This window comes from Gadus morhua, chromosome 1, assembly GCF_902167405.1.
Source record: "Gadus morhua chromosome 1, gadMor3.0, whole genome shotgun sequence".
Classification (NCBI taxonomy): domain Eukaryota; kingdom Metazoa; phylum Chordata; class Actinopteri; order Gadiformes; family Gadidae; genus Gadus; species Gadus morhua.
The window spans coordinates 23,713,067-23,737,349 of NC_044048.1; the positions used below are offsets into that span (position 1 = coordinate 23,713,067).

Here is a 24,283-nt window from a genome sequence, read left to right on the forward strand (position 1 = left end):
TTTTAGACTTTAATACAATTTTTGTAAATAAAGCCTACCACCTGTTGATATACACAAACACACTTGTTTGGGTGGATACAAGTCATGAGGCCCCCTATTATGGTCAACAGTATCTGCATCGGTCTCTGAGTGAATGAAATATGCAAAATAATACAATTCTAATCATTATTTATTCTAGATTTACTACAATGTTTATGCACAGTATTTTTTTAGTGTAGTATACTTACTAAACCACTAGGGTCAAAGTTGACCCATGCAGTAGTCTGCTTCAAGGAATAAAGTTTGACATGACTTTAGAGGTTAGTTTAACATCCCGGGGCTACTTTCAATGAGGCCACTTCAAATCCTCACAAATCTAACGCCTGCTGTGCGACTAAGCTGGATGGGCCATTGAGAGCGCACCGCAGTAGGCCTTCTGGTTGAGCCACTTCATTTACCCTGATGCGGCCGGGCATCAGTGGGTCAACCACCAGAGGGAGCTGGGGGGAGCCTAGGGGACCTTCTCGCAGACCTACGGCTCTACGCATACGGCCTGGGTATCCTCCCATTGATCCGTCCAGGGACCCTACCTGGGGGACAGCCCTAAACTGTAAAACCAAACTCTAACAGGAAATTCAAATAAGACACAAAAACCAAAACCAAAAAAACTAAATTAAACCTAATGACGTTATCCTTACCTTAAAACAAAAGAAAATCCAAACACTGAATTCAAAACCAAAAATTCCAGTCCCGTACCCATAATCACTGTACATTCTTAAATAATAGATAAATAATGTATTATTATCCATTTTTAAATTTTGCCCTGGCTGTTTTTAAGGCATCCGGTTCTTCGATTCCATCGGATTTGTCTGATTTACTGGTTGGGTTTTTGATTCCAGAAATTCATATAAACTCATAAAACCACGATCACTGCGCAAGACGGACAAACTAAAATAAATCAGCTATATTGAACCGATGAAAATACTCAAAATAAATGAAAAACAGCCATATTTTTTATTTAAAAAAAGATACATTCATGACGTTGATGTAATGAATTCCAAATGACAGAAGCATGAAACACAGTGTCACATCATTTGTATGTAAACCTTGATTAAAAGTAGGTGACCTTGGGTGTCTTGAAAGGCGCCTCTAAATTAAATGTATTATTATTATTATTATTATTAAAATACTATACAGTACTCGCAGCCAGTTGTATGCACACATTCTATTTTCCTGCAGGTCTTAAAATATTTTTAATAAAAACGAATTTCTATTGAAGAACCGGTCTTCCAGTTTGAATGAAATACACATACCCGTTTACCTTTCTAAATACTTGAATTGAAGTAGGCTATCATCAACATGTGGTCATTCAAATGAAAACAGTGTTTGTTTGTTTGTGTATGACGCTTGTGGTCAAATTATAGTGTATAGAATGAATTGATATGGGTTATCAATAGTACCACAGCATTCAGGCACTTTTAGTCATCGTCAGTGTGTTTCTTCTCTTCGAGTCTCTCCTCGGGAATGGCACAAAGCTTCTTACCTCTTTGAAACATAACTCTGTAGGCAGAAAGAAGGCCAAAGAACGTTACACATATGCGTTACTGTGGCCAGGAAACTGACGACTGACAATCATCAGATTTAAACAATACAAAAAACATTTTACATATGTTCTGCATACTACTACGTGACGCAGCTCTTTAACTTATACTTTAACCCCTAATGATTATAAATGTATTTTGAAATACACCTCAAATTGGATTAAAATGTTTTTTTTTATAAACACAAGGGTCAGCTTAAGTCAGGAGATCGAGCGTATTGATTTATAGGTCGCTAGTTCGATCCCTTGCTCCCCCTAGGTGAGTTTCAAGGTGTCCTTGAGCAAGACACTTATGCTGCGTTCAGGTATTCTCTGCGAACCGACTCGGATCTCGGATCTGACGCCACGCCCACACTTCAAGCGTTTTATTATTTCGCTCGGTCGTTGGAGGAAAACATGGACGCCACCCGGAAAGCTGTTGTCGCGGTAGCATTGGCAGAGGACCAGGCGCTCCAAAATAAGTAGGCTATAGGCCATAGGCAGAGATACGGACGCAGTAAGGTATTGCAGTAATACGAGTGATTGAAATTGCCATTTAAACCACCAAAGTGGTCCAAGCACAATGAAAACAGTTCATACTACAAGTCACAATGGGCGCAGCCATCTTGAATTCTGTCTCGGAATTTTGCTCGGTCACCACCGAGTTCAACCGAGATGGCGAGTTCGCCGTCCGAGGAAAAGGGGCGTGTTTGTGTGTGTCGCTAGGCAACGTCCTCGGACCTCCGAGACGGATGGATATTAAAACGCAGCATAAACCCTAACTGCTGCTGACCAGTTGGCTGTCGCCTTGCACTGACTCCACTGTCGGGGAGTGTGTATGAATGGCTCAAGTTGCTTTTGATAAAAGCGTCTTCTAAATGTAAAGTACTAGAATAACATGTATAGTTTTGATTTGTATTTTAAATATTTCTAATTTGGCTTTCACTTCTCTCACTTACGTTTCCATTCCTCAAGGGATAGTGTTGCGTTGTCCCGGCTGTCGTCGTAGGGCTTGGGGTCGGGGCAGTCCTCCGGGTCCCTCAGCGTGTCAAAGTAAGGATGCTCCAGGGCCAGCTCGGCGGTGGGCCTCTCGTCCCCGTCCAGAACCAGCATCTTCTCCAGCAGGTCAATGGCTGCAGCAGAGGGGCCAACGTTGAATGGGTAGAATAATGAATCTCGTACGGATGAATTAACAGACGATACGTTCAGACACTGTTCGCTCTGGAGTACGGCCCCCCTTGAAGGAAGTGGGGGTGGCTTAGATGGAAATGCGATAAAACATTTCCGATTCATTAACAGGACTGTACATGGGCTATCTTCTGGGGACCAATGTTTAAAAAGGGTTAAAAAAAGCCTATTGTTTAGAATTTGGCTAGTAAACACCCATGAATTTCATTGTCAATAGTCTGCCTGTAGGCTTCTCTCAGGAAGATGCCTTCACCGTAACTGCTCATTAATTACATGTATCTAACACATCACATCTGTAAACAACAAGTGACATTTTTTTATAGAGTGAAAAGTAAGACATTGGAAGAGCAGGAGCAAATGCAGGAGAGGGTTAGAGGTCAGGTTAGAGGTCGGACTCACCTTGTGCACTGGCCTTGGGAAACAAGGTGGAGAAGTCCTTCCTCGGATAATGCGGGAGGTTCTTCATGTAGCTTTTGGCCTTTTAAAGCAATATAACAAGCACTCAATAACTGTAGACGACGCCGATATTGACTCCACAGAAGCCTCCCTCTCTTGAACCTCTCTTACCTCAGGGCTGTCCAGCTTCTGGATGAATTCTTTCCCAGGGACACCAGTCACTTTCATGATCTGGGTGAGCTGGTCCATATCTGGGATTCCATAGGGTCAAAGGTGAACAGCCTTTCATATCGCCTAAACAGAAATGATTGGATTTGTAAAGATTTGCATTCCCCAAATATCCTGTTTTGATTATAAATAGCATAATGGATAAGGATGCACGTTATATATCAATTTTGATAAAAATGTGGGGCATGATGACGCTAATGAAAGTGTCATTTGAATTATGTATTATTCAGATAATACAATTAGATCCGATAAATACAGTTGATAATTTGTAGCCCGTTATTATTTTACAATCGCAGAGGACAAGAGCACGAATTCTATTTGAAATACATGTTCAGCTCGGGTTCCAATAGCAAGGACAAAGTCCCACAATGAGTCACCTGACAATTTGTCATTGACAAGACGATGTGTTAACGACATTTAGCGCGACCATTGGTAGAGTACAAACAGTTTTTGGCAGTTGGCCGTCAGTTGGCTACTCACAAACTGCCATTCATTCTTTTAACGGTAATCATATTGATTATCGGCCATGATGAATTTGTTATAATCGGTTAGTGTAACGTTAAAAAAAAAAAAAAAACATTATTAGGCACACTTAATTACGGTAACAAGAACAACAAACGTGCTTAAATTTGAATGTTCTATTCACAAACATCCACAAAAAAAAGGATACAGTCTTTCCCTTTGAAGAGTGTTTTTCCGTTGATCATTTCTGCCATGATGCAGCCCACGGACCAGATATCCACTACAGAGCGGCGGGAGGCAAGGAAACCAGTTTACATGAAGAAAGGAAAGGAACCGTAGAGACACGAATCCACCCACGCCGTGGAATATATTTGGCAAGGGCTCAAAGGCCTGCTACATTCCTACCAAGCCAGACGATTGATGCAAGTATTCCCTAATTACATTCTCCAAGATATTCATAATATAACAATAACCCGTTAGCATTTAATCCATAATGAATGTCCTTCCCTTGGTTTTAATGAGCCAAACAGGTCTATTGAACTAAATTCTCGAGATAAAAAACACAATTAACAAAATAACAATGTAGGAAAACTTTCACATTACACCAAGCTGAAAGTACGGGTGACAGACATTGTGATGGAAGGGACCCTTGAGGAATCCAGCGATACGGATATTAACATGCAACATGTATGGTGTTCTTGCCAGTCTGGGTGTAGTGCATCCAGTTGAGAATGACTTCCGGCGCCCGATACCACCGGGTCACCACATAGCCCGTCATCTCAGCATCGGTACTGCGAGCCAGCCCAAAGTCGAGGATCTGGAGTCAACAGCACCGAGTTACAACGGTCGTGGTGGACTTTGGGTCAGAAAATAGATGGAAGATCTTGTCTACATGGTTTTCGTTTGAAAGATATTCCTTCTAGACGCTAACCTTTAACTCGCAGTCTTGGTTCACGGCCAGGTTTCCCGGTTTAAGGTCCTATGAACGAAGCGGGAAAATAACATTGTTGTTAACGGAAATTAAGTTAGAATCAAAATAAGGTAAATATTCCAACCCATGGCATATACTGACAACCAAAGCATGGAAAACAAAACCAACAGGACCACAGCTATAAAGAAAATTGTGACCTCAGAAAGAGAACAAAAAGGTGGGCAACATGTCGGAGGTTGTTGACTGGTTCGGACAATAGGGGAATTTTTGGACACTAATGCCGCTTTTCCACTGCATGGTACCAGCTCGACTCGACTCGACTCGACTCGACTCGCATTTTTGGCGTTTCCACCGCGAAAACATGGTATCTGGTACCTGAAGTGGCTGCTTTTTTTAGTACCGCCTCGCTCTAGGTTCCAAGCGAGCTGAGCCGATGCTAAAAGGTGACGTCGGCAGACGGCCGGCCACTGATTGGCCAGAGAGTGTGACGAAGTCACGAAAGCGACATGGCAACCATGCTGGTAACAGCCATAGCAGCGCCGCAGCCAAAATATTCCACTTCTTCAACTTCTTCAACATGCCAGCTAATAATACGAACACGAATACCATCGCATCGATGTCCTCCATTGTTGTTATGTGGGTTCTGTCCATGTGTGGGTTGCGTGCGTGTTGTTTGCGTCGCGTACACAAATACGTCACGGCCCTTTCGCGCAGCCGACCCCGCCCACGTACAGGAGGTACTATTTGCGGTGGAAAACGACCCGTGCTGCTACCGTGTCGAGTCGTGTCGAGTCGAGTCGAGTCGAGCTACATGTGCAGTGGAAAAGCGGTATGACTATGCACCAGAAAAAAACATCACCGATCGTGCATTGTTCGAATAAACAACTCAACACTGTTGGATGTCATTAGATTCTACAGGATGAGTCCAATTAAAATGAAGATGCATCGTTGAATATATTGTAGAAAAATCTGTTAACCTTTTTTTGCATTGTTGGGGTCAAGTAGTGCAATATATAGGGAACCAGAATTGTAAACTCAAAGAGTTTGAATAGCACTACAAAATGGTGACACCTCAAATGGTGCACAATATAGGCCCAACTGAAAAAATTGGGACACAGCGGTTGTCTATCAGCATAGAAAAGATTGCAAGTAACACTAATCAGGAATAAGGTGCAACTGCTTCGTTCCACCAGAGGTTGTGCCGTATCTGCAGTGTGATTCCCTAATTCGGTTCTTCTTTGAACAAGGGGGAATGTAAACTGAAATATTATGCGCAGATGTGGGGTGAGGCATATTCATGTCCTTAACGTCCCACAACATGCTGCTAGGAATCAGATTAAAGAATACTCATCCTACCTGTTGGGGCAGGGTTGGCCATGACTCAATACAATGAGGAAATAGGACTTACTCTGTGGATGATGCCTGCCTTGTGAATGTACTGTAATATAAAAGGAAAGGAATGACAGTTAAAACACACACACAGACACACACACACAAAAAGGGATGCAAAATAATGTCTAAAGTATCACGATTTACTGTAACCACCTATAACTCTAACCCCACATCATTGTTTGAAAAGGAATTGAGGAAATTTGATAACGTCGCAATTTTATTTGAATAGGCCGTGAACTTCATGGTTGGCCCTCATGACATCAACTACAGCCTCGTTCAACCACAGCGAAAGTCTCGCATTACAGTTTCAAAGGACTATCCAACATGACGTATTATTTCATTTCACAGGTAACTCCAGACATGTCCAGATGCTTTGTCAAACTACAACAAATGAACCAAAGGAATATTGTTTTGTGATTTACTGTGGGTCAATGCCAGATCGAGTTCAGCCTGAATTATTGCTATTTCGGTCCTATAACAAGCAATTGTCCCTGCCGATACAGATTCGGCAGGGACAATTGAGATTCTAAATGCTACAGTTTGCTCTTAAATATGTTCAAAATACAGTGTGAATAATTCAAAATGTAAAATGATTTAGATTTAAGACTAACAGTTGATGTTTATCACGCGACATCTTCCCCTTTTCTTAGACCTCCAACATGTAAATCAAGCCACCTAAATAATTGTCAATGATTAATTTTTCCCTAGGTATGTTTTTCTTTTTATGATCATAGTTTGTAGCAGTAATACACATTCTGAGTTTCATTGACCCCATTCATATCCCATACAAATATCACAAGGAGTAACTTGTTCACAAGAAGTTTTGTTTCACAAAATAAGGAATACCCTGAAAACTCATTAATATAGCACTTTAGCTCAACAACTACTTCTTACCTCCAAGATAACTTTACTAGTATACACAAATACCATATACTCTAACCAGGAGCCAAGGATAACGCCTAGTCAAATATCGATGAATCCTGATTTTATTAAGAATAATTGACTAAATCAAAAATAATTATTGCTAGCTCCATCCCTAATAAGAACACATATTTTCCCACAGTAAAAAAAAGAAGGCCAAGCTAACACCAACACACGACACTGAAGGCCCTACTTCTTTAGATACACAAATGTTTTGCGGAAACACCTAACTCTACTTTCTCACTCTCACCGTGTTTAGGTAGTTTGGTCAAACACGATCTCATTGCAATTCATTGCCCTTAGCGAAAATAGTTGCCTATATTGCAAAAAAACACCCGAGAGCTGTATGTACCAGAGGTGTTGTTGCCTTACCCTGAGTCCACACAGCATCTGATACACAAGAAACTGCACTTTGTCTTCGGACAGATTGCCGCGCACCTTTGACAGGTCAGTGAACATGTATGGCATGACCAGGTAGCTGCAGTAGATGGAAGAGACACAAGCAAAGGATATATTCGGAAAGGTAAGGTATGTAATGAACCCCACCACGCCACAGAGGTTTGCTCGCATTCTGCTCTGGCGGTCCACCTGACAGATGCTCTGACGTTCATAACAAACCGATTCCCGAGGCCAATCATTCCCAAACGTTTTTTTTTGTCGTTAAAGTTGGGTCCGCTGTTCCCATGTCTCACCAGTTAACCAATCAATACCGATGCCCCCTGTGGATTTAGACTTATAATGGCAGTTCCAAAAGCCCAAGACAATTTCAATTAAAATACCTTAAAATAGCTCAGCTGTCATGCGATTAATTTGTAATACAATAATAATAAATAAAAAAAAGAAAACAAAAACCTACGTGGCCAAGTTATAAACATCATAGAACCAAAAAAAACGGAAGCAGGTTTGAAAACATGATGTGAAACGGCCAATCATGGGTGGAGAAAAGGGAACCAAGCATGCACATACATAACAAAATAATAACGTAGAAGTAGGCAGAGTACTTACAAGTCCTGAAAGTCCTCGAACCCCGTAGCTGCAGGTGTGAACACGTCAAGAAGCCCAATGACCTGGTCAAACAAAGAAACACACACAGTTAGTAATCAGTGGATCTCCCCTCCCAGCCGGAAGGTGCTGGGTCCAATCCTCAATGTCCCCCAGCCCCTACCTGTTCCTGAATTGTATCATTGAAGTCACTGCCAGTTGACTAAATAGTAAAGAACTTAAAGAAAAATAGAATTGAATCATTTCCAATTATTATCATAAAAGGGTGCAATAGGAAATGAATGTTATGCATATGTAACTCATATTATTTCACTACTATTGTGATATTTTTCCTGCGATACATGACATTAAGAGGAGCAGGTGAACCTTTCGTTGTCCTGCCCCCTTTCTATGAATACATAATAGAGTGTGTGTGTGTGTGTGTGTGTGTGTGTGTGTGTGTGTGTGTGTGTGTGTGTGTGTGTGTGTGTGTGTGTGTGTGTGTGTGTATATACATTTTCGTGCTTCATGTGCTTCAGCAGTCGAAGCTCTCGATAGGCCCTCTTGGCGAATATCTCCGACTGAAAGGGCCTGTGCAGCTTCTTGATGGCAACCTTCTCTTTCGTCTTCTCGTTGGTCACCGAACTGAAATGTGTTACAATAACAAGTCGTGGTCCAACGTTATACAATGAACAAGTTGTAAATCGATAACAGTGTGGAGGGGGGAAATCTATGGGGGTGGGGCAATGTAAAATGACGGCCCATGTTGTATCACATGCGTAACCTGTGCAGCAATTTAGCAAGTTATTAATAAGCTCCGTTGACGTCTCCTCGATCTTCGCCGTAGTTTACCTGACAGCACATTGTTTACATCACCAAGACACACGGACGGTTAGGGCAAGACACGTCGAAGTTCGTCATTCTCGGATTGCATTCATAACCACTGCCCATTCTATATGACATGATATGGCGATACAAGCTCAATCCATGCCTGGACGCGTGTGTACGTCTCACACCGAACTCAGCGTTATAAATTAATCGCACCGTAAAAGCAAACCACCGTAGAGACTCACCACACTGAACCGTACGCTCCAGACCCGATTTGCTTCAGTCTAATAAACTTCACCGGGACTTCCCACACCGTATTGTTGATTTCCTCACGGGAGAAAAGCGGCCGAGCTTCCATGTTGAAACCATTCGAGAGCTCAGGAGGCGATCACGACGAACTGCACTCCTTCGCTACAACACCTCCACCCCCGCGTCTCGACGATCACTAGTTGGTTTGAAAGGTCAAACACAAAGGACGATAATAAAATACGGTCCGCTGGTCTGAGGTAATCCCACGATCTGGTGACACAGGGAAAGTGCATGAGTCTCTAACAGAGAGGTCTAACGAAGATACAGATGTACAGATGTATTCCCTGGTGGCAGGCCGACATTGTACTGGGCTGGCGGATGCCGCCCACTTATTCTCCTCTCTTGTTGATGGGATGTGATTTTACTCGTGATCCGAAACCACTTGCCGAAGCATGTCAACGTGATTCACTTCGTTCCCACCCACGCACACTAGAAGTTGTTTGTTTGTGTGTGTGTGTGTGTGTGTGTGTGTGTGTGTGTGTGTGTGTGTGTGTGTGTGTGTGTGTGTTAACTTGTTAATCTTCACCAAACAAACGCAATCAACATTAACGAGGATGTTATCAATGAGCATCGTGAAACGTCTGCAGGGGGTGCTCGCGACAGACGTATACGTCATCAGCAATAACATCTCAATTTTAATTAAAAAATGTGATCAACAATTGTTTCGTCAAACGGAGTTAAGCTACCGATTGGTTTCTACGTTGGGCTTCTTTCAGCAATGCAGCAAAGCAATACTTGTTTTCAAATTGTAATATTTAGTTGTGAAAGTCAGTTAATAACAGCAATAACTAACTCACCACATGGAGTTACATTTACATATGTACGCTATGTTCATAGCCCAGGCCTGACCCAAGACGTACAGCCTCCTTCCGCAATATGGTTTTTTTGTCTTTGATTTATTAATATTATTTAATAAACTAATACAACGAATGAATTGCCGGAACAAACTCAGAATTCGGCAAAAACATAATAAACTAACAGGTGGCGCTAATTGCTAGAGTATGGTTAATTGTTCGAGGAATATAGCTTTCTTAATACAGTAGGGGCCTCTACGAATAGCCAAATTTCCTAACCTTTATGCCTCCTTTCCTTAACCTTTGTGGAAAACGTCATCGGGTCAAGGAGAAATGAAAAGGTGCTTCCTTTCGAACATAGGAAAAGACAGCACTGTTAAAAATGAATTCGACTCCACTTTCCCTAACCGACGTCATTGCGTGACGGGGAGTATTGCTGACCTCTAGCGTCTCTAGCGTGGAACTACAGTTTTCCCAAGTTGAACTACAACAAATGCTCTTTCGATCCATGCGTTATTGTCGTATTGATTTCAATAAGGTTGTTGCCAACAGTGAGAATCACTTAGGTCGGACTTGGCTAAGGGGAATATTTTAGGCCACTTGAATCCCCATTCAAATGTGAAAAAAAAGAGATGTTGATGTTGAAATTAACTGCCCAGGGTAGTCTTTCTTTGTGAAGTCGGCATTTTATTTTCTTACGGTGTATACTTAATAACCACCAATAAATTAATTAATTTCGATTCAAATAATATGATTCTGGAATTGGTATCCATTATTATCAATTGTATTTTCTTCTCTCCTCTTCTTCTGCTTTCCCGCGTATCTCATGCGTCTTCGCGTAGAGTCGGTAGGCCTACCCTTCGTTGGTGGCATGCAGGGACGCGGGAAGGCAGTCCGAGGGGGGGTGCTGAGAGAGAGTCTATATAATGACGTCATGATAAATGCTGCGCAACATCCATTGTTTACAGAGACGAGATGAAGGGTGACGTCACATTCAGGGTTCCGCTCTGATAAACACTCTACTGGTGTGTAAAAAGAGTTCTGCCAACTAGCCACATAATAAGAGTGGATGTCAATAATTTAATGAAAAATCATGTTGTATGATAAAATTATACAAAAAACAAACAAAGTATTGATTTGTTCAGAAAACTTTCTCACTTCGGGGTGCTGCAGAACCCTAGGCACCCCCACTTCCCGCGTCCCTGGGTAACACTGTTGTTTTTATTGGTCGTCATGAAAAAAAACATAAGGGGTAACACTGTCGTTTTTTATTGGTCGCTCGTCATGAAAAAAACATAAGGGGTAACACTGTAGTTTTTTTATTGGTCGTCATGAAAAAAAACATAAGGGGCAACACTGTTGTTTTTCTTTGGTCGTCAAGTAAAAAACATAAGGGGTAACACTGTTGTTTTTTATTGGTCGTCATGAAAAAAAACATAACGGGTAACACTGTTTTTTTTTTTATTGGTCGTCATGAAAAAAAACATAAGGGGTAACACTGTTGTCTTTGTCAAATAAAATATAAGGGGTAACACTGTTGTTTTTCTTTGGTCGTCATGAAAAAAAACATAAGGGGTAACACTGTTGTCTTTGTCAAATAAAACATAAGGGGTAACACTGTCGTTTTTTATTGGTCGTCATGAAAAAAAACATAAGGGAAATACTAGAAATACACACATACATTTGAATGTCATGTATATCGTCTTTATTGATGATTGATTATTGTGTATTGTCATCACCTCAGTGGTGCAGTGGAGTGCACTCTGCCTAACCCAGACCGTGGCTCAATTTCAATGGAAAACCCAATATCATTAATTTAAAACGAAATGCTATCATGTCTATTGCACACTGTCATATAACCTCAGACATATTTAAATTTCAAATCTCAGTGGGAAGTGGAGAGAGCGGTGTGCTAACCTCGTGGTGACCGGGGTTCAAGTCCGGTTGATGTCCTCATTTGGAAGACTCTTATCTCTATTTCATGCGAATTATAAAGTCAAGTATAACCATTGTGCTGACTTTATTCGGTGTCTTCATGGTGCATTGATAAGTTCTGAAGTTAACACACCTAACAGCTCAGGTTCGGATCCCTGCAAAAACGTTGACAGGGGTACCACTGTCGACTTTTATTGGTCAACATGGAAAAAACATGAGGGGTAACTCTGTCGTTTTTTATCGGTCGTCATGAAAAAAAACATAAGTGGTAACACTGTTGTTTTTTTATTGGTCGTCATGAAAAAAAACATAAGGGGCAACACTGTTGTTTTTCTTTGGTCGTCAAGTAAAAAACATAAGGGGTAACACTGTGGATTTTTATTGGTCTTCATGAAAAAAAACTAGAGCTGTCAAGCGATTAAAATATTTAATCGTGATTAATCGCATTAATGTCATAGTTAACTATTATTAATCGCGATTAATCGCAAAAAAATGTTCTATGCTAAATATCCCTTGATTTTTTTGTCCCATAATTCTTCTCATTTTAATTCTCTTATCAACATGATGAAGTGCATCGGCTTGCCTTGTGCAAATGATTTTCTATTGATAACAACATTGGCATATACTGATCAAAACAGGACGATACAAAAAAAGAGCCTATAGTGCAAATAAACGACTGCTTTGAACAAATGTCATTTGAACATAGCAGTCAGGCTACTGCTTCTTTGTTTTGAGCCAAAAAAAAAAATTTTTTTTTTTTTTTTTTTTTAATAAAATAATTACGTTAATCGCGCGATACATTTTTTAACGCCGTTAAATTTGGTTTGCGGTAACGCCGTTAATAACGCGTTTAACTGACAGCTCTAAAAAAAACATAACGGGTAACACTGGTTTTTTTTTTATTGGTCGTCATGAAAAAAAACATAAGGGGTAATACTGTTGTCTTTGTCAAATAAAATATAAGGGGTAACACTGTCGTATTTTATTGGTCGTCATGAAAAAAAACATATTTAAAAAAAAAATATATTGTCCTTGTCATATAAAATATAAGGAGTAACACTGTTGTTTTTCATCAGTCATCATGGGAAAAAAACATAAAGGGTAACACTGTCGTTTTTATCAAATGAAACGTAAAGGGTAACACTGTCGTTTTTTATCTGTCGTCATGAAAAACCCATAAGGGGTAACACTGTCGAAATGTATCGAATAAAACATATGGGGTAAATGGCATGTTGCTTTCGTTGTTTTAAATATTGCCGCCGTAATGGATTATGGGATACCACTATCTCCTTTCCTTTCGTAAAGGTTGCTCAGGAGTAACCTACGCTGAAGGAGGTTATAAAGGAAGCATCTAGGCTCCTTTCCTAAGCATTTTTAGAATTCAAACCACCTTTTCTCCAAGCACTTCCGGGTCATATCGTAAGAAGAAGAAATTTCCTACGCAAAAAAAGAGAATTCGTAGAGGCCCCAGGTCTAAAATACCTACCAGGTTAGGATTATGGTATAAGTATTCCAAAATAAGGTACATAATGTGGCGAATCCCACGGGGTCACGCAGGGGATTCTGTGAATCAGTGTTGTCTGTTTGACAAAAGGGGCCTTTGTCTTCCTTGTAGTTGTTAGGTTGAGTGGGGTTAGCGGGGTTGGGGAGCCGGACCGGGCCCAGTTCCGGCTCGCGGAGTGGCACAATGACTGGGGTGCCGGGGAGGGGACGGCGGTGCAGGCGCTCCTGGACCTGTCCCCAGAGGACCTATGGGACCTCCAGGCCCTGACACGGGCGTTGGAGAGGCGTTTCAGGCAGGGGGGGGGGGGGGGGGGGGGGGGGGTCGTCAACCACAGCCGGGAGCTGCTAACCAGCCGCCGCCGCCGCCAGGAGGGGGAACGCTTGGCGGCCTTCGCAGCAGACATTCAGTTGTACGCCCGGCGTGGCTACCCCAACTTCCCTGTTGCGGCTAGGGATGAACTAGCCCTGCATGCCTTCCTTCAGGGACTTACCCCACCGCGGCTGGGGCAGCACGTCCGCCTCACCAAGCCCCCGACCCTCGATGTGGCTTTAGACGTGGCGGAACAGGCGGAGCGGGAGCTATCCGACCAACCCCGCCTGCAGGCGTCAAAGGACGATGATCGCCAGGACCTGTCTGGTCCGGCCAAGCACTGCTGCCGTCGCTGTGGTGCCCGGCGGGACGCGGCTGGGGCAGCCCTCTCTCGTGGCACAACGCCAGCGGCGTTCCAGTCCGAGCAGGACAAGGACCGGGTCCGGAAACCCCAGGCCACCAGACCTCGAGCCGGAGCAGTGTCGGCGGGTCAAGGAACGCGGGTGGGATGGACATGGCCGTCGACGGGCCAGACGGCAGAGGGCAACGGAGGATGGGGTCCCCGAACAGCGCTCCAGCGCCCCCCCCCCCCCCCCCCCCTACGGCAGAAACTGGTGGGGGCCTCAATGGCGGTGGTCCCCGTCCACACCCCGAAGGCTACGGCTGACCCGTGGGTTTCGGCAGAGGAGGGCCTATTCCGCCCGCTGCGGGGGACGGGCGTCCCGGACTGAGCCCCAATTAGACAGCCGGCCACCGGAACATTTCGGACAATGTGATGGGTGTTGGGGTCGTCGGGACGTCTGACCCCTAAGGTGGGGGCTGTGTGGCGACTCCTACGGGGTCGCTCAGGGGATTCTGGGAATCAGTGTTGTCTGTTTGCGAAAAAGGGGCCTTTGTCGTCCTTGTAGTTGTTAGGCTAAGTGGGGTTAACGGGGTTGGGGCGTTAATTGGTTGTGTGTAGTTGTGTGTTGTTTAATGTTAACGTGTGTGTATCGTTGCCGCCACCGTCACAGAAAATGACTTGTTTGTTGGGTGTGCTGTTGTTCCGTATACGGGGTTGGTGTTGAATAAAGGCAGCCGTAGTCGTGCGGTGTATGGGGCGCGGAACTGCATAATTGGTTGAACCTGGGCTCCCGTCTCATCCTTAATGTGCTGCTCGCCACAATAATTCTGGCCTCCGAGTTATTTTATGTTAGGTTTAGTAGTTAGACTTCCGAAATTAAGTTAATAAATACATGTCCATGTTGTTTAGCTCTGCGAGACTCAAAATAAAAAACGCATAACTTGAAACTTAATTTGCTGAATTGGCTCTCCGTCACTGCGCTACCGTCAACCGAGGAAAATGAGACACACACAAGCGCAACATAAACTTTTTTATTTTTTATATCAATGAAACACTGATACAACTATGAATAACCAATATTGCATGAATAAAATACATATAAAGAAATAGGCCTGAGATACAAAAGTGCAAATTAGGTTTGACATGCTTCTTTGTTTTCAGTTTTTGCAACCCTGTGCAAAAACTGATCGGAGGGAAGTAATTACTATGTGACTTGTTCTGATAATACACACTAATACATACATCTATATATTTCTGCTCTTTAAGTTTAGTTAAGACCATCATTTCCATTAAGGGCATGTTTTTAGTAGCATCCATTACTGACAGAACTAAATGTTCAATTTTCAACACAGGTATTCAACAGGTTCAACACAGGATATTAATGTTTATACAAGAGTACAAACAGAACAAACAGAACCAGAAATTAAAAGCTGACAAAAAATCTACTGCTGAAAAAAAAAAAGTATAAGTAAGCCCTCCCTTTATTGCAGTCGCCCCAAAAGCCCCATTTGTGCAAGAACATCAAAGTATAATATTTGTATCTTGACTTATAGAAGTAATATACACTTCTGTAAAGCTTTACTTTCCTGTATTGCAGGGATGGGCAACTTACATGATAAAGAGGGCCACATTTTTCATCATAACCATCGGAGGGCCACACGACTGCACACTTCAACTAAACGTGAGCTGAGAGAAGCTACACAATTTTGAATTTGGTAGATATGATTTCCTGTATTCTGGTGCATTTTGGGGATGGCCACTACCTAAAAAATCATCCAGAATCATAACCTATGTACGGTATGTTAATTTAACCAACATACATTCATTTCATGTTTTCCATGCTCAAACAGCCACATGAATGGTCAGTATTTTTATCAGTGCAAAGGGCTCACATACATCATCATTCAATGAAGTAAAAAAACTGAAAAACAGTGGCCCAACATTAAGTGCAACAACTCAATGAACTCAAACCCAACAAGCAGTTGTAGTAGTTGTAGTGGCGACTTAAGTGAATATCTTTAATAACTGATATCGCTTCTAAGCAAACTAGACGCATGGGTTTGCCTTCGAATTCTATGAATTCTTCTCATCTTTCTTGACCGAGTTTTCTGTAACTCGATCAATTATTATTATTCTTTTTTTTTTTATTATGTGCGGGCCAGACTGAGTGAGGATGCAGGCCGCACTAAGTGAGGCCGCCAGTTGCCCATCCCTGCTGTATTGGCAAGTGCATATCAGAGTTTATTAGGGATTGCCTTTCACTAAAACATTCAGTAACGCGGCTGTTAAGATTAGAGAGTTGTAAAGAGAGCATAATGGAGCAGAAGAAAGCACGATTTTGAAACCAAACTCGCCAAAAAATCCCCTACTTTCTGCACCATTTAGAACTGTTGCAATCACATACTGTACCTGGGATTGACAGCATATGCACTTAAATTGAACCTACTGCACTGCTTGTATCAGTGAACATGTTTAAGGCTTTAAGGCTGTAAAGTTTCAAAGTCTGACCAGTGATTAGTACATTTGTTTTTGAGATGATAGGAAAAATACATTGTGCTTCTACATAAAAATTTGCCATCATTGCAATGCTTTTCCTATTCCCTTATTCTCAGGGCATATGGCATATTCATGGTCTGGCAGTACTTAATGTTGTAAACAAGTACATTAAAACCTTCCTAAGGCAACTACAAAATCACAGTGGGTACCCAGATATGGCCTGATAATGTAGAAAAATCGTCAGCACCAATTAAGTCTGAGCGAATGAATTGCTGAATTCAAACTAGCAGCATTGAGCTGCCCTTAGACACTGGTCATGACCAATCCGCCCCATCTCAAGTCCCACCCAATTGGCTGGCCAAAATGTTAGTCTCCCCCAGGCTCTTTCCAATGAAATGTAGCACCATCATTCAGTTTTACTTAAAAAAGTGGTGCAGACCTGGATAACTAGCACCACTGGAATCATTCAACCACCTCACACAAAATACTTAACGTAGAGGCATCCAGGCATTCAACGTGTGGTAAACAACTTATATAAATATATAGACATAGCATCAGGACGAAGATTGCCACTACTTGAATTAGTGTTCCAGCTACTAGTATTCCTAATACCTCCCAAACACTTTTATCCCCGCCTTTGAATGAACTACATTCAGAATCTGTGGAATCACTTCCTGGTTTCATCTGCTCCAGTCCCAGATGTTCACATCTGAAATAAAGACAAAACCACCCATTTCTCACAACAGTCTTCTATTTTCTATTCAACCACTCAACATTTTCATTGTCAGGCTTTAATTATTCTGTTTCAAAATATAACTCTAAAATATCTTTGATTAACAATAGAGCAAAGACTATAGTGTTGTTAAAACATAGTCCATTTATATTCTGCATTGGGAAATGAACTACTTACATTTTGTGGGGCCGGCAATATGTTGAGTTGGCATTTGAGAATGTTCCATGGTTGCAATTAAGGCACACTGTGTCTTGAGAAGCTGTTCCTGTATCAATAAACATTGCTTTCTTGAAACCTAACCAATATTGATGCATGACTAAACATATTTGATATTTCGGAATGTTTGGTGGTAGCAGGTCTACGCAGGGCCCCAAATTTTACGAGGAACGGAAACGGAACCGGAACAGAAACGTTATTCTGAAATCCCCAAAACCGGTTAATAACAGGGTTTTTTCGTTCTCTACATAGCCAATAAAATTTCACAAAAGCATAGCCTATTTCATGAAAAAAAAAAAAAAAAATTGTGGTTGCCGTGTTCACTTCGCCGCCCGCTAAGCTCAGTTGTCACAAATCCCCACCACCACCCTGGCGAGAGGCCGCATGCCATTTCAGTTGCGATCATAAATAGGCCTTACCCGCAAAGTGAAATTGATTTGGAAATTATGTTTGTAATGTAGGCCTGTGAAGATGTATTGATGTATTGATGTATTTTGCCTGCCCAGGCCTTATGTCGTTTCAAAGTCGGGATTTTAAATGTTTGCACAATGAAATGTAGAGTTAAATTGGAAGTTGTTGGAGAGACTTGGGTATTTGTCAACAACATAGAAAATACAACATATTCGCTTATGGCGGGGTTAGAAATGATTGAGCGAGCCTCTATATCTAAAGATCTCCATGGAATATGGATACAACTTACGACCAGGTAAGGAGTTTCTAGCCCACTTATCCAGAAATGATTTTGATACAAAATTATATTTATCATAGAATATAGACTACAGTCAGCAGCAGTCTGCCTGATATGTGAGATGGATATCGCGAATATTTTTGGATGCTGCCTGTGATTTATGATTTTTGCGCGTTTAGACTACTGTGTAAATTAAGGGCAAATACCAATAACTAGGTCTGTAAGGTATCGAACACAAAAATAGACTAGGCCCAATAACACTGCCGGAACTTTAAGAACGAACGTTGTTTTGCGTTCCGAACCGGTTCAGGAACGATATGTTGGTGGCGGAACGCAAGAACGAAAAGGTTAAATATACCGGATCCGTTCAGAGCGGAACGATTGAAAAATAATTTCGTTTTCAAGCCCTGGGTCTACGCAGGATTTGCTAAAGCAGGGAAAACTTGGCCATTGCTGTGTTCCAATATCAATACTGTCCGTACTTAGAGCGGGATGTTTATTGCCGGGGAGGAGCCGCGGCGGCAGTCGTGATTGCAATTTCCGGTCAGTGCACCACTGAGTATTCGATTTGGAACTACACTGACATCTGAAAATTAGCGTACTTAGTGAGTGCGGATACTATGTTTAAGTGTACTCATGGAAATATGATTAATGGAACACAGCATATAATTCCCTGAAAACTCAGCCCTATTATAGCAGTATTAAAGTTATATTGACGTGTATTTTGGAAATTTGTTGGGTGTGTATACTTGTATCATTGTATGGATTCAAAGTGAATCGCCCATGTGGATTAGCTGCCCTCTGTACTGGACTTTTCTAACAATGATTTAATTTGGATATTCATGCACACATAGTGGGACACCAACCTCTTTGGCTGATGTATTGGCCAGGACTGCAATCCTTGTGTCTCTGAACTGCCATACATCCACCCCTCACTGAGTCCTTACAGAAGTAGCCGTCCAGTACCTCACACAGAGCATCTGATGTGGTTGTACACTGCTTCTTCAGCTTAAAGCCGAGACCTGCCAATCGCAATGCAGTTACAGAGAAGCCCGATGGAACACAAAAGTTGTCTGAGGAGGTGTTGAAATATAATGAAGGTGACAATACCTGAAGCACAGTCTGTGCAAGGAAAGCATTGTTTAAGCCCATTCGATCCATTGTTGAAAGTACCTTCGCTACACGGCAGACACACTGTGTACTTTCTCAGAGTACAGTCCTGAGAAACATATTGGCCTGTTGGACAGAATTGGAACGGATGTGCTTTGCCAAAATCAATAGATATAAATATCAATATTAATCAACATTGGAGGTATTTCACTCTTACCAGTTTGGCAATTAGGACAACACTCATGATGCATTATTGGATATTCATCCGAGGGACATCCTGCTGATATATTAGTAATGGCAATGAATATTAGCCAAACTAAATGTTCAAAGAAAATTGGACGAAGATGTCCAATGTTTATTCCAGTTTGAATCATCAGGAAGTTGCAGCAACCAAGGTGTTTGAGTTCGATGTCAGCTACGTTGTGTGGTGGACACAACTGGAAGACTGGAAATGTCTGAAAGCGATAAAAACATAAGACTTAAAAGCTAACAAAATTTAAATAAATGTATACACTACAAAAACTAAATATTAGTAGAAGCAATGTTAGTGTAAAGGCGATAAAGAAGAATAAGTAATATTTGAAAACCACACACACACCCACACCCACAATTACCTGTGCCGCACTTGGCCTGGACGCTCACTGTTCTGCTATCTCTTCATCTTGCATCTAGGGAAGCAAAACATTTTTATGAACACAGAACTGGTTTCATTGGCCAAACCCAATGCTGATGACATGCCATTGTCTCTCCCTCTCTCATAAAGCCCCCTTAACATAATTAATGATGCTCATCCATGTGTGAACATGCAATGGCACATACACACAATCGTGGCTGATGCCATAGATATTCAATTCTGATTCAACCCTGATATGATAGCATGTAGTTAGCAAGGTGGGTTTTCCCACCCATATTGTAGTAGGGCTGAAACGATTACTCGATTACAAAAAAAAACGGCAAAAACTGCCTCAAAGCTTCGTTAAATTCCTATTTCGCAAATTATGCGGCCTGCTCAGCACAGGGATCCTTGTTCAACACAGACCGTTTTTGAAGAAACACACGCTACATTCGGACTCAGTTGGCACGATGGCGGAGTCAAGAAGCAGTCCTTAAACGGCAGAGAATGTCCGAAGTTTGGGATCATTTTACACTAAAAAAAGAAGACGACAACAAGGTGCAATGCGTCTACTGCAATGTAGAACTGGCATACCACAACAGCACGACACTGAACATCTGAGCCGAAAGCATCCTGTTGTTAACGCTAGTTCACCAAGCGTCGCCGACACAAGGCAACGTAAACATTGATGATAGCTGATTGAACATACTGCATTTGTAGCAAAGTTGGGATGCGATTTGACTAGATTGATGTTTATCTTTGATTTTTTTAAGTAGTAAACTAAACTTATTCATGTTCAATTGCAAGCGAGTATAGCCTACACCAAATAACCCCTTTACACACACACACGCACACACCCTTGTCTCTCACTCTCCCTCACGCACGCGTGCACACACAATACACACCCCTACTCCCTGTGTTAGGTTACAACACCAAGTAGGCCTACCCCAGACATTATATATTATTTGTAGGTAATGGTAACTGCTGCAGATATACAACTCTACATAAAACAGATATTTACTTTAATGTGAGGGATAGATTACAGCATGACACTTGTTGTGCATATTAATAAATTGCTTTTTCCTCCCCCTCAGCACTTCACAACGGCGTATGGACAGCTTTGTTCACCAGGCTCCGTCATGCAATTTAGAAGCATGATCTCAACTTTCAATCCCAGGTACAGCATGTCATACAAACGATTGGAGAAGAAGCACAGAGACATCATTGAGAAATGGAAAACTGTCCTAAAGCAAACAGTGTGTTGCTCTGACAACATTTGGCATGTCACCTGGAGGTGACATGCCCCTTCATCGGCAAAGATTGGGAGATAAAGTCCCTCTCACTAACCACAATGGCCCTAGAAGAGAGACACACAGCTGCCAACATTGCAGACTGGCTAGAGGACACGACTGCCAAATTGAAGGTTCCATTTGAAAAGGTAAAGGCAGTTGTCCATGACAATTGGGCCAATCTGGTGGCAGCGGCAAGCATTCTCAAAGAGAGGCATGGTTGGGCTTCTGTGAGATGTGCAGGGCACACTTTACATTTAGTTGTGCAGAGCCCACCCAAAAACAATACAACTATTTCTAGTTGTGTGGGTTCTGCTAGATGCCTTGTTGAACTATTCAAGAAGAGTGAACTGGCCTGCACTAAACTCAAAGAAAAACGGCAGTAGATGGGAATGCCACCACTCATGTTGATACAAGATGTTAGTACCCGCTGGAACAGTACAAGACTCCTTGGAAGGCGATGGCCTGTGACTGCAGCTCTCTCCGATCCTGCAATCAATCCAAGAGCCAAACACCACTACCTGGTTCTAAAGCCAGAGCAGTGGAACCTCAGTTAGGAGTTGACCCAGGTCCTTCGGCCATTTGAAGGAGCTACAGAGTTTCTGAGTGGAGAACAGTATGTCACCCTCTCTGCCCTTCCACAGCTGGTCCAAAACCTAAAAGAATTCCACATCGAATGCAGAATTCGAAACTGCACCAGTGAAGGCATTTCAGTCTTCTGCTGCAGAACAGACCAAAGAGCGGTGGCAAGGGCTGTCTGAATTTCTACCTGATGCTCCCAACCCTGTTCTACTGGCTGCTGCTTTGGACCCCAGGTTTAGAAAACTGAAGTACTTGCCTGCTGAAGAGGTGTTTAAGGTCCAAAGTACAATTCAATCGATGGGACTAGCCGTCAAAAAGGAATCAAGACCGATGCATGTAAGGGGAAAGGAAGCCGCTGCCACCACCACATCAGCTACACACACTACAGGTGGATCACTCCAGAACAGTATTCTGGGATCATCATCAGAGGATGAGGGAGAGGATGAGGATGTGCAGCTTAATCAAGTTGTGCAGAGGAAGGTCTTGTAGTATTTTGGTGAACAGCCTATTTCCAAGAAGGAGAATCCACTGCCATGTTGGAGAAGAAATAGAACAAGGTATCCAACATTGGCACAGCTGGGAGGGTCTTTTTGGGGATCCCAGCAGCATCAACGCCCTCAGAGTGCTTTTTATGCTGCTGGGAACATTGCTTCAAAACGTTACGGATGCGGCACGGAACAGCTGCGACTCTGCCCTGCTTGCATTTCCACCGGGCGCCTTACGGCAGCGCAGCGCTGCCTTGCGAGCCAGCCGTATTCAGGCGAGATCACGCGATAATCCTAAACCTAATGTACTCACCTTCCACTCCCAAAACTACTGCAATTAAATGCCAGGCATTGTCCTTTCTGACATTATCTAAAAAGGATGATTTGAGACCCTTTGATTGATTGACTTCTGACCTGGTGCCACCGGTCATGACGTAATAATGTTGATGTGAAGTTGTGATAGGCTACATGAGCTGAATATTGTGTTTTATTTTGAAAATTGACCGGATGCTCTATGGCTTTTACTTTTTCACTTCCTGCCCTGCTCGAACTGCTCTGTTGAAATTGACGCGGTTCAGCAAAGGCTTGCGGCAAAAATAGAAATGCGACTGGGATGCTGCTGAGACGTTCCGCCGCCGCGCCAGGTGGAAATGGTCTCATTGATTAGAGTGGAACCTATCTGCTGCGGTGACCACGGCCAAGACGTGCCGCAGCCGTAACGCGTCCGGTGGAGCAAGTGCTGAGCATGTGGATATGTTGACATCTCTTGACTGACTGAAATACTTCACTATCTTGCTCGAGGAATAATTACTCATACATCATTAGCTTAAATTAATGATTCAATGCAGTTTGACATTTTTTTTAAATAACGAACCTCATCATAACTCGAATGACTCGATGAGGTAGTATTGGATGTCATGACACAGCTTCTTGGCACATACTGCCCACCGTAGTTTTTGAACAAGCGAGCACTATTAATTTCAATGCAATATACAATTGTACCACTAGATGGGAGTCATTTTTACAGTGTCCCTTTAAGACAAAACTAAACAGCATATATCAGTTTAATAATCCAAGTATTTATTTTTACAACCAAACAGCAGATCAATCCCTGAGCTACAATAATTTACCTCAAATAATTGAAGTCGTGTACGATGCGGCATCTAGGTTGGGTCGTTGGGTGTTGTGTGTCAGCTGGTTTCCGGTAGAGCTGTTTCGGTTCGACTGGGACTGCCCACAAATCTGTATTATAAAGAATACGGGGCGAGCAGCACGGAAGCGCGAGCAGCACGAGATGGGTGGTGACCACGATAAGCAATTATACAGTTCCGCGTCCCAATACACCGCACGACTACGGACTGTTATTAAGCCAACCCACGGGACATTGGTGAGACCTGACCAACACACACAGCACTCTCACTAATGGTCGCGATCACACTAAACATCACACAATGGAACAACACACAATAGGCTACCTTGGCTCGTAGCGTATTAATCCCCCCACAACAACCAACCACAAAGTAACCCAGGGAGCCCCAAAGAGGTCAAAACACCTACGATAGTTGAACCCCCAGAATCCCTTGCATCTCCGGGACCAGCGTCCACACCCGTGGTCGCTACAATATGTATTATTTTTAATAATGTATATCATTATTAATTATTTGTAATATATAATAATTATCCTTATAAATTCCCTTTTATCATGATGAATATTTTGTTAAGTGTTTGTATATTTATGTGTAGTAGTGGCGAAGTCACGCCCCTTCCACTAGAGTCCATGGGACCTATGAGAGATCGAAAAATATGAATGAGTTTCAATGGAGGGAAGGAAATTATTTTCTGGTCCCAGTCTTTATATGCCCCGGATTACACATATGTTGCTTGTGGATTTAAATTATACTGACCCCCTTTTTTGGTTTTCAAGTTAACAAAATATAGAGATCCAACCTTGTGTAAAACTGATCATAAGGAAGTAATGACTATGTGACTTGT

General features: G+C 42.4%; 2 protein-coding genes across 2 annotated transcripts; both read right to left on the reverse strand.

The window, feature by feature from the left end:
• Positions 1-970: 970 nt before the first annotated feature.
• mapk13 (mitogen-activated protein kinase 13) lies at positions 971-9,548 on the reverse strand. The gene is made up of 12 exons (XM_030358905.1): positions 9,131-9,548; positions 8,573-8,702; positions 8,082-8,143; positions 7,449-7,554; positions 6,172-6,201; positions 4,764-4,811; positions 4,535-4,649; positions 4,041-4,112; positions 3,314-3,393; positions 3,146-3,224; positions 2,518-2,691; positions 971-1,539 (listed from the first exon to the last, which is right to left on the reverse strand). The coding sequence occupies exons 1-12, from the start codon at positions 9,241-9,243 to the stop codon at positions 1,448-1,450; spliced, it is 1,101 nt and encodes a 366-aa protein (XP_030214765.1). The 5' UTR covers positions 9,244-9,548; the 3' UTR covers positions 971-1,447.
• Positions 9,549-16,799: 7,251 nt separating this feature from the next.
• LOC115544061 (tumor necrosis factor receptor superfamily member 14) lies at positions 16,800-23,820 on the reverse strand. The gene is made up of 7 exons (XM_030356863.1): positions 23,422-23,820; positions 19,937-19,990; positions 19,540-19,777; positions 19,323-19,448; positions 19,079-19,234; positions 17,486-17,573; positions 16,800-17,284 (listed from the first exon to the last, which is right to left on the reverse strand). Exons 3-7 carry the CDS (start codon positions 19,694-19,696, stop codon positions 17,038-17,040), a joined length of 774 nt encoding a protein of 257 aa, XP_030212723.1. The 5' UTR covers positions 19,697-19,777; positions 19,937-19,990; positions 23,422-23,820; the 3' UTR covers positions 16,800-17,037.
• Between the last annotated feature and the right edge of the window lie 463 nt (positions 23,821-24,283).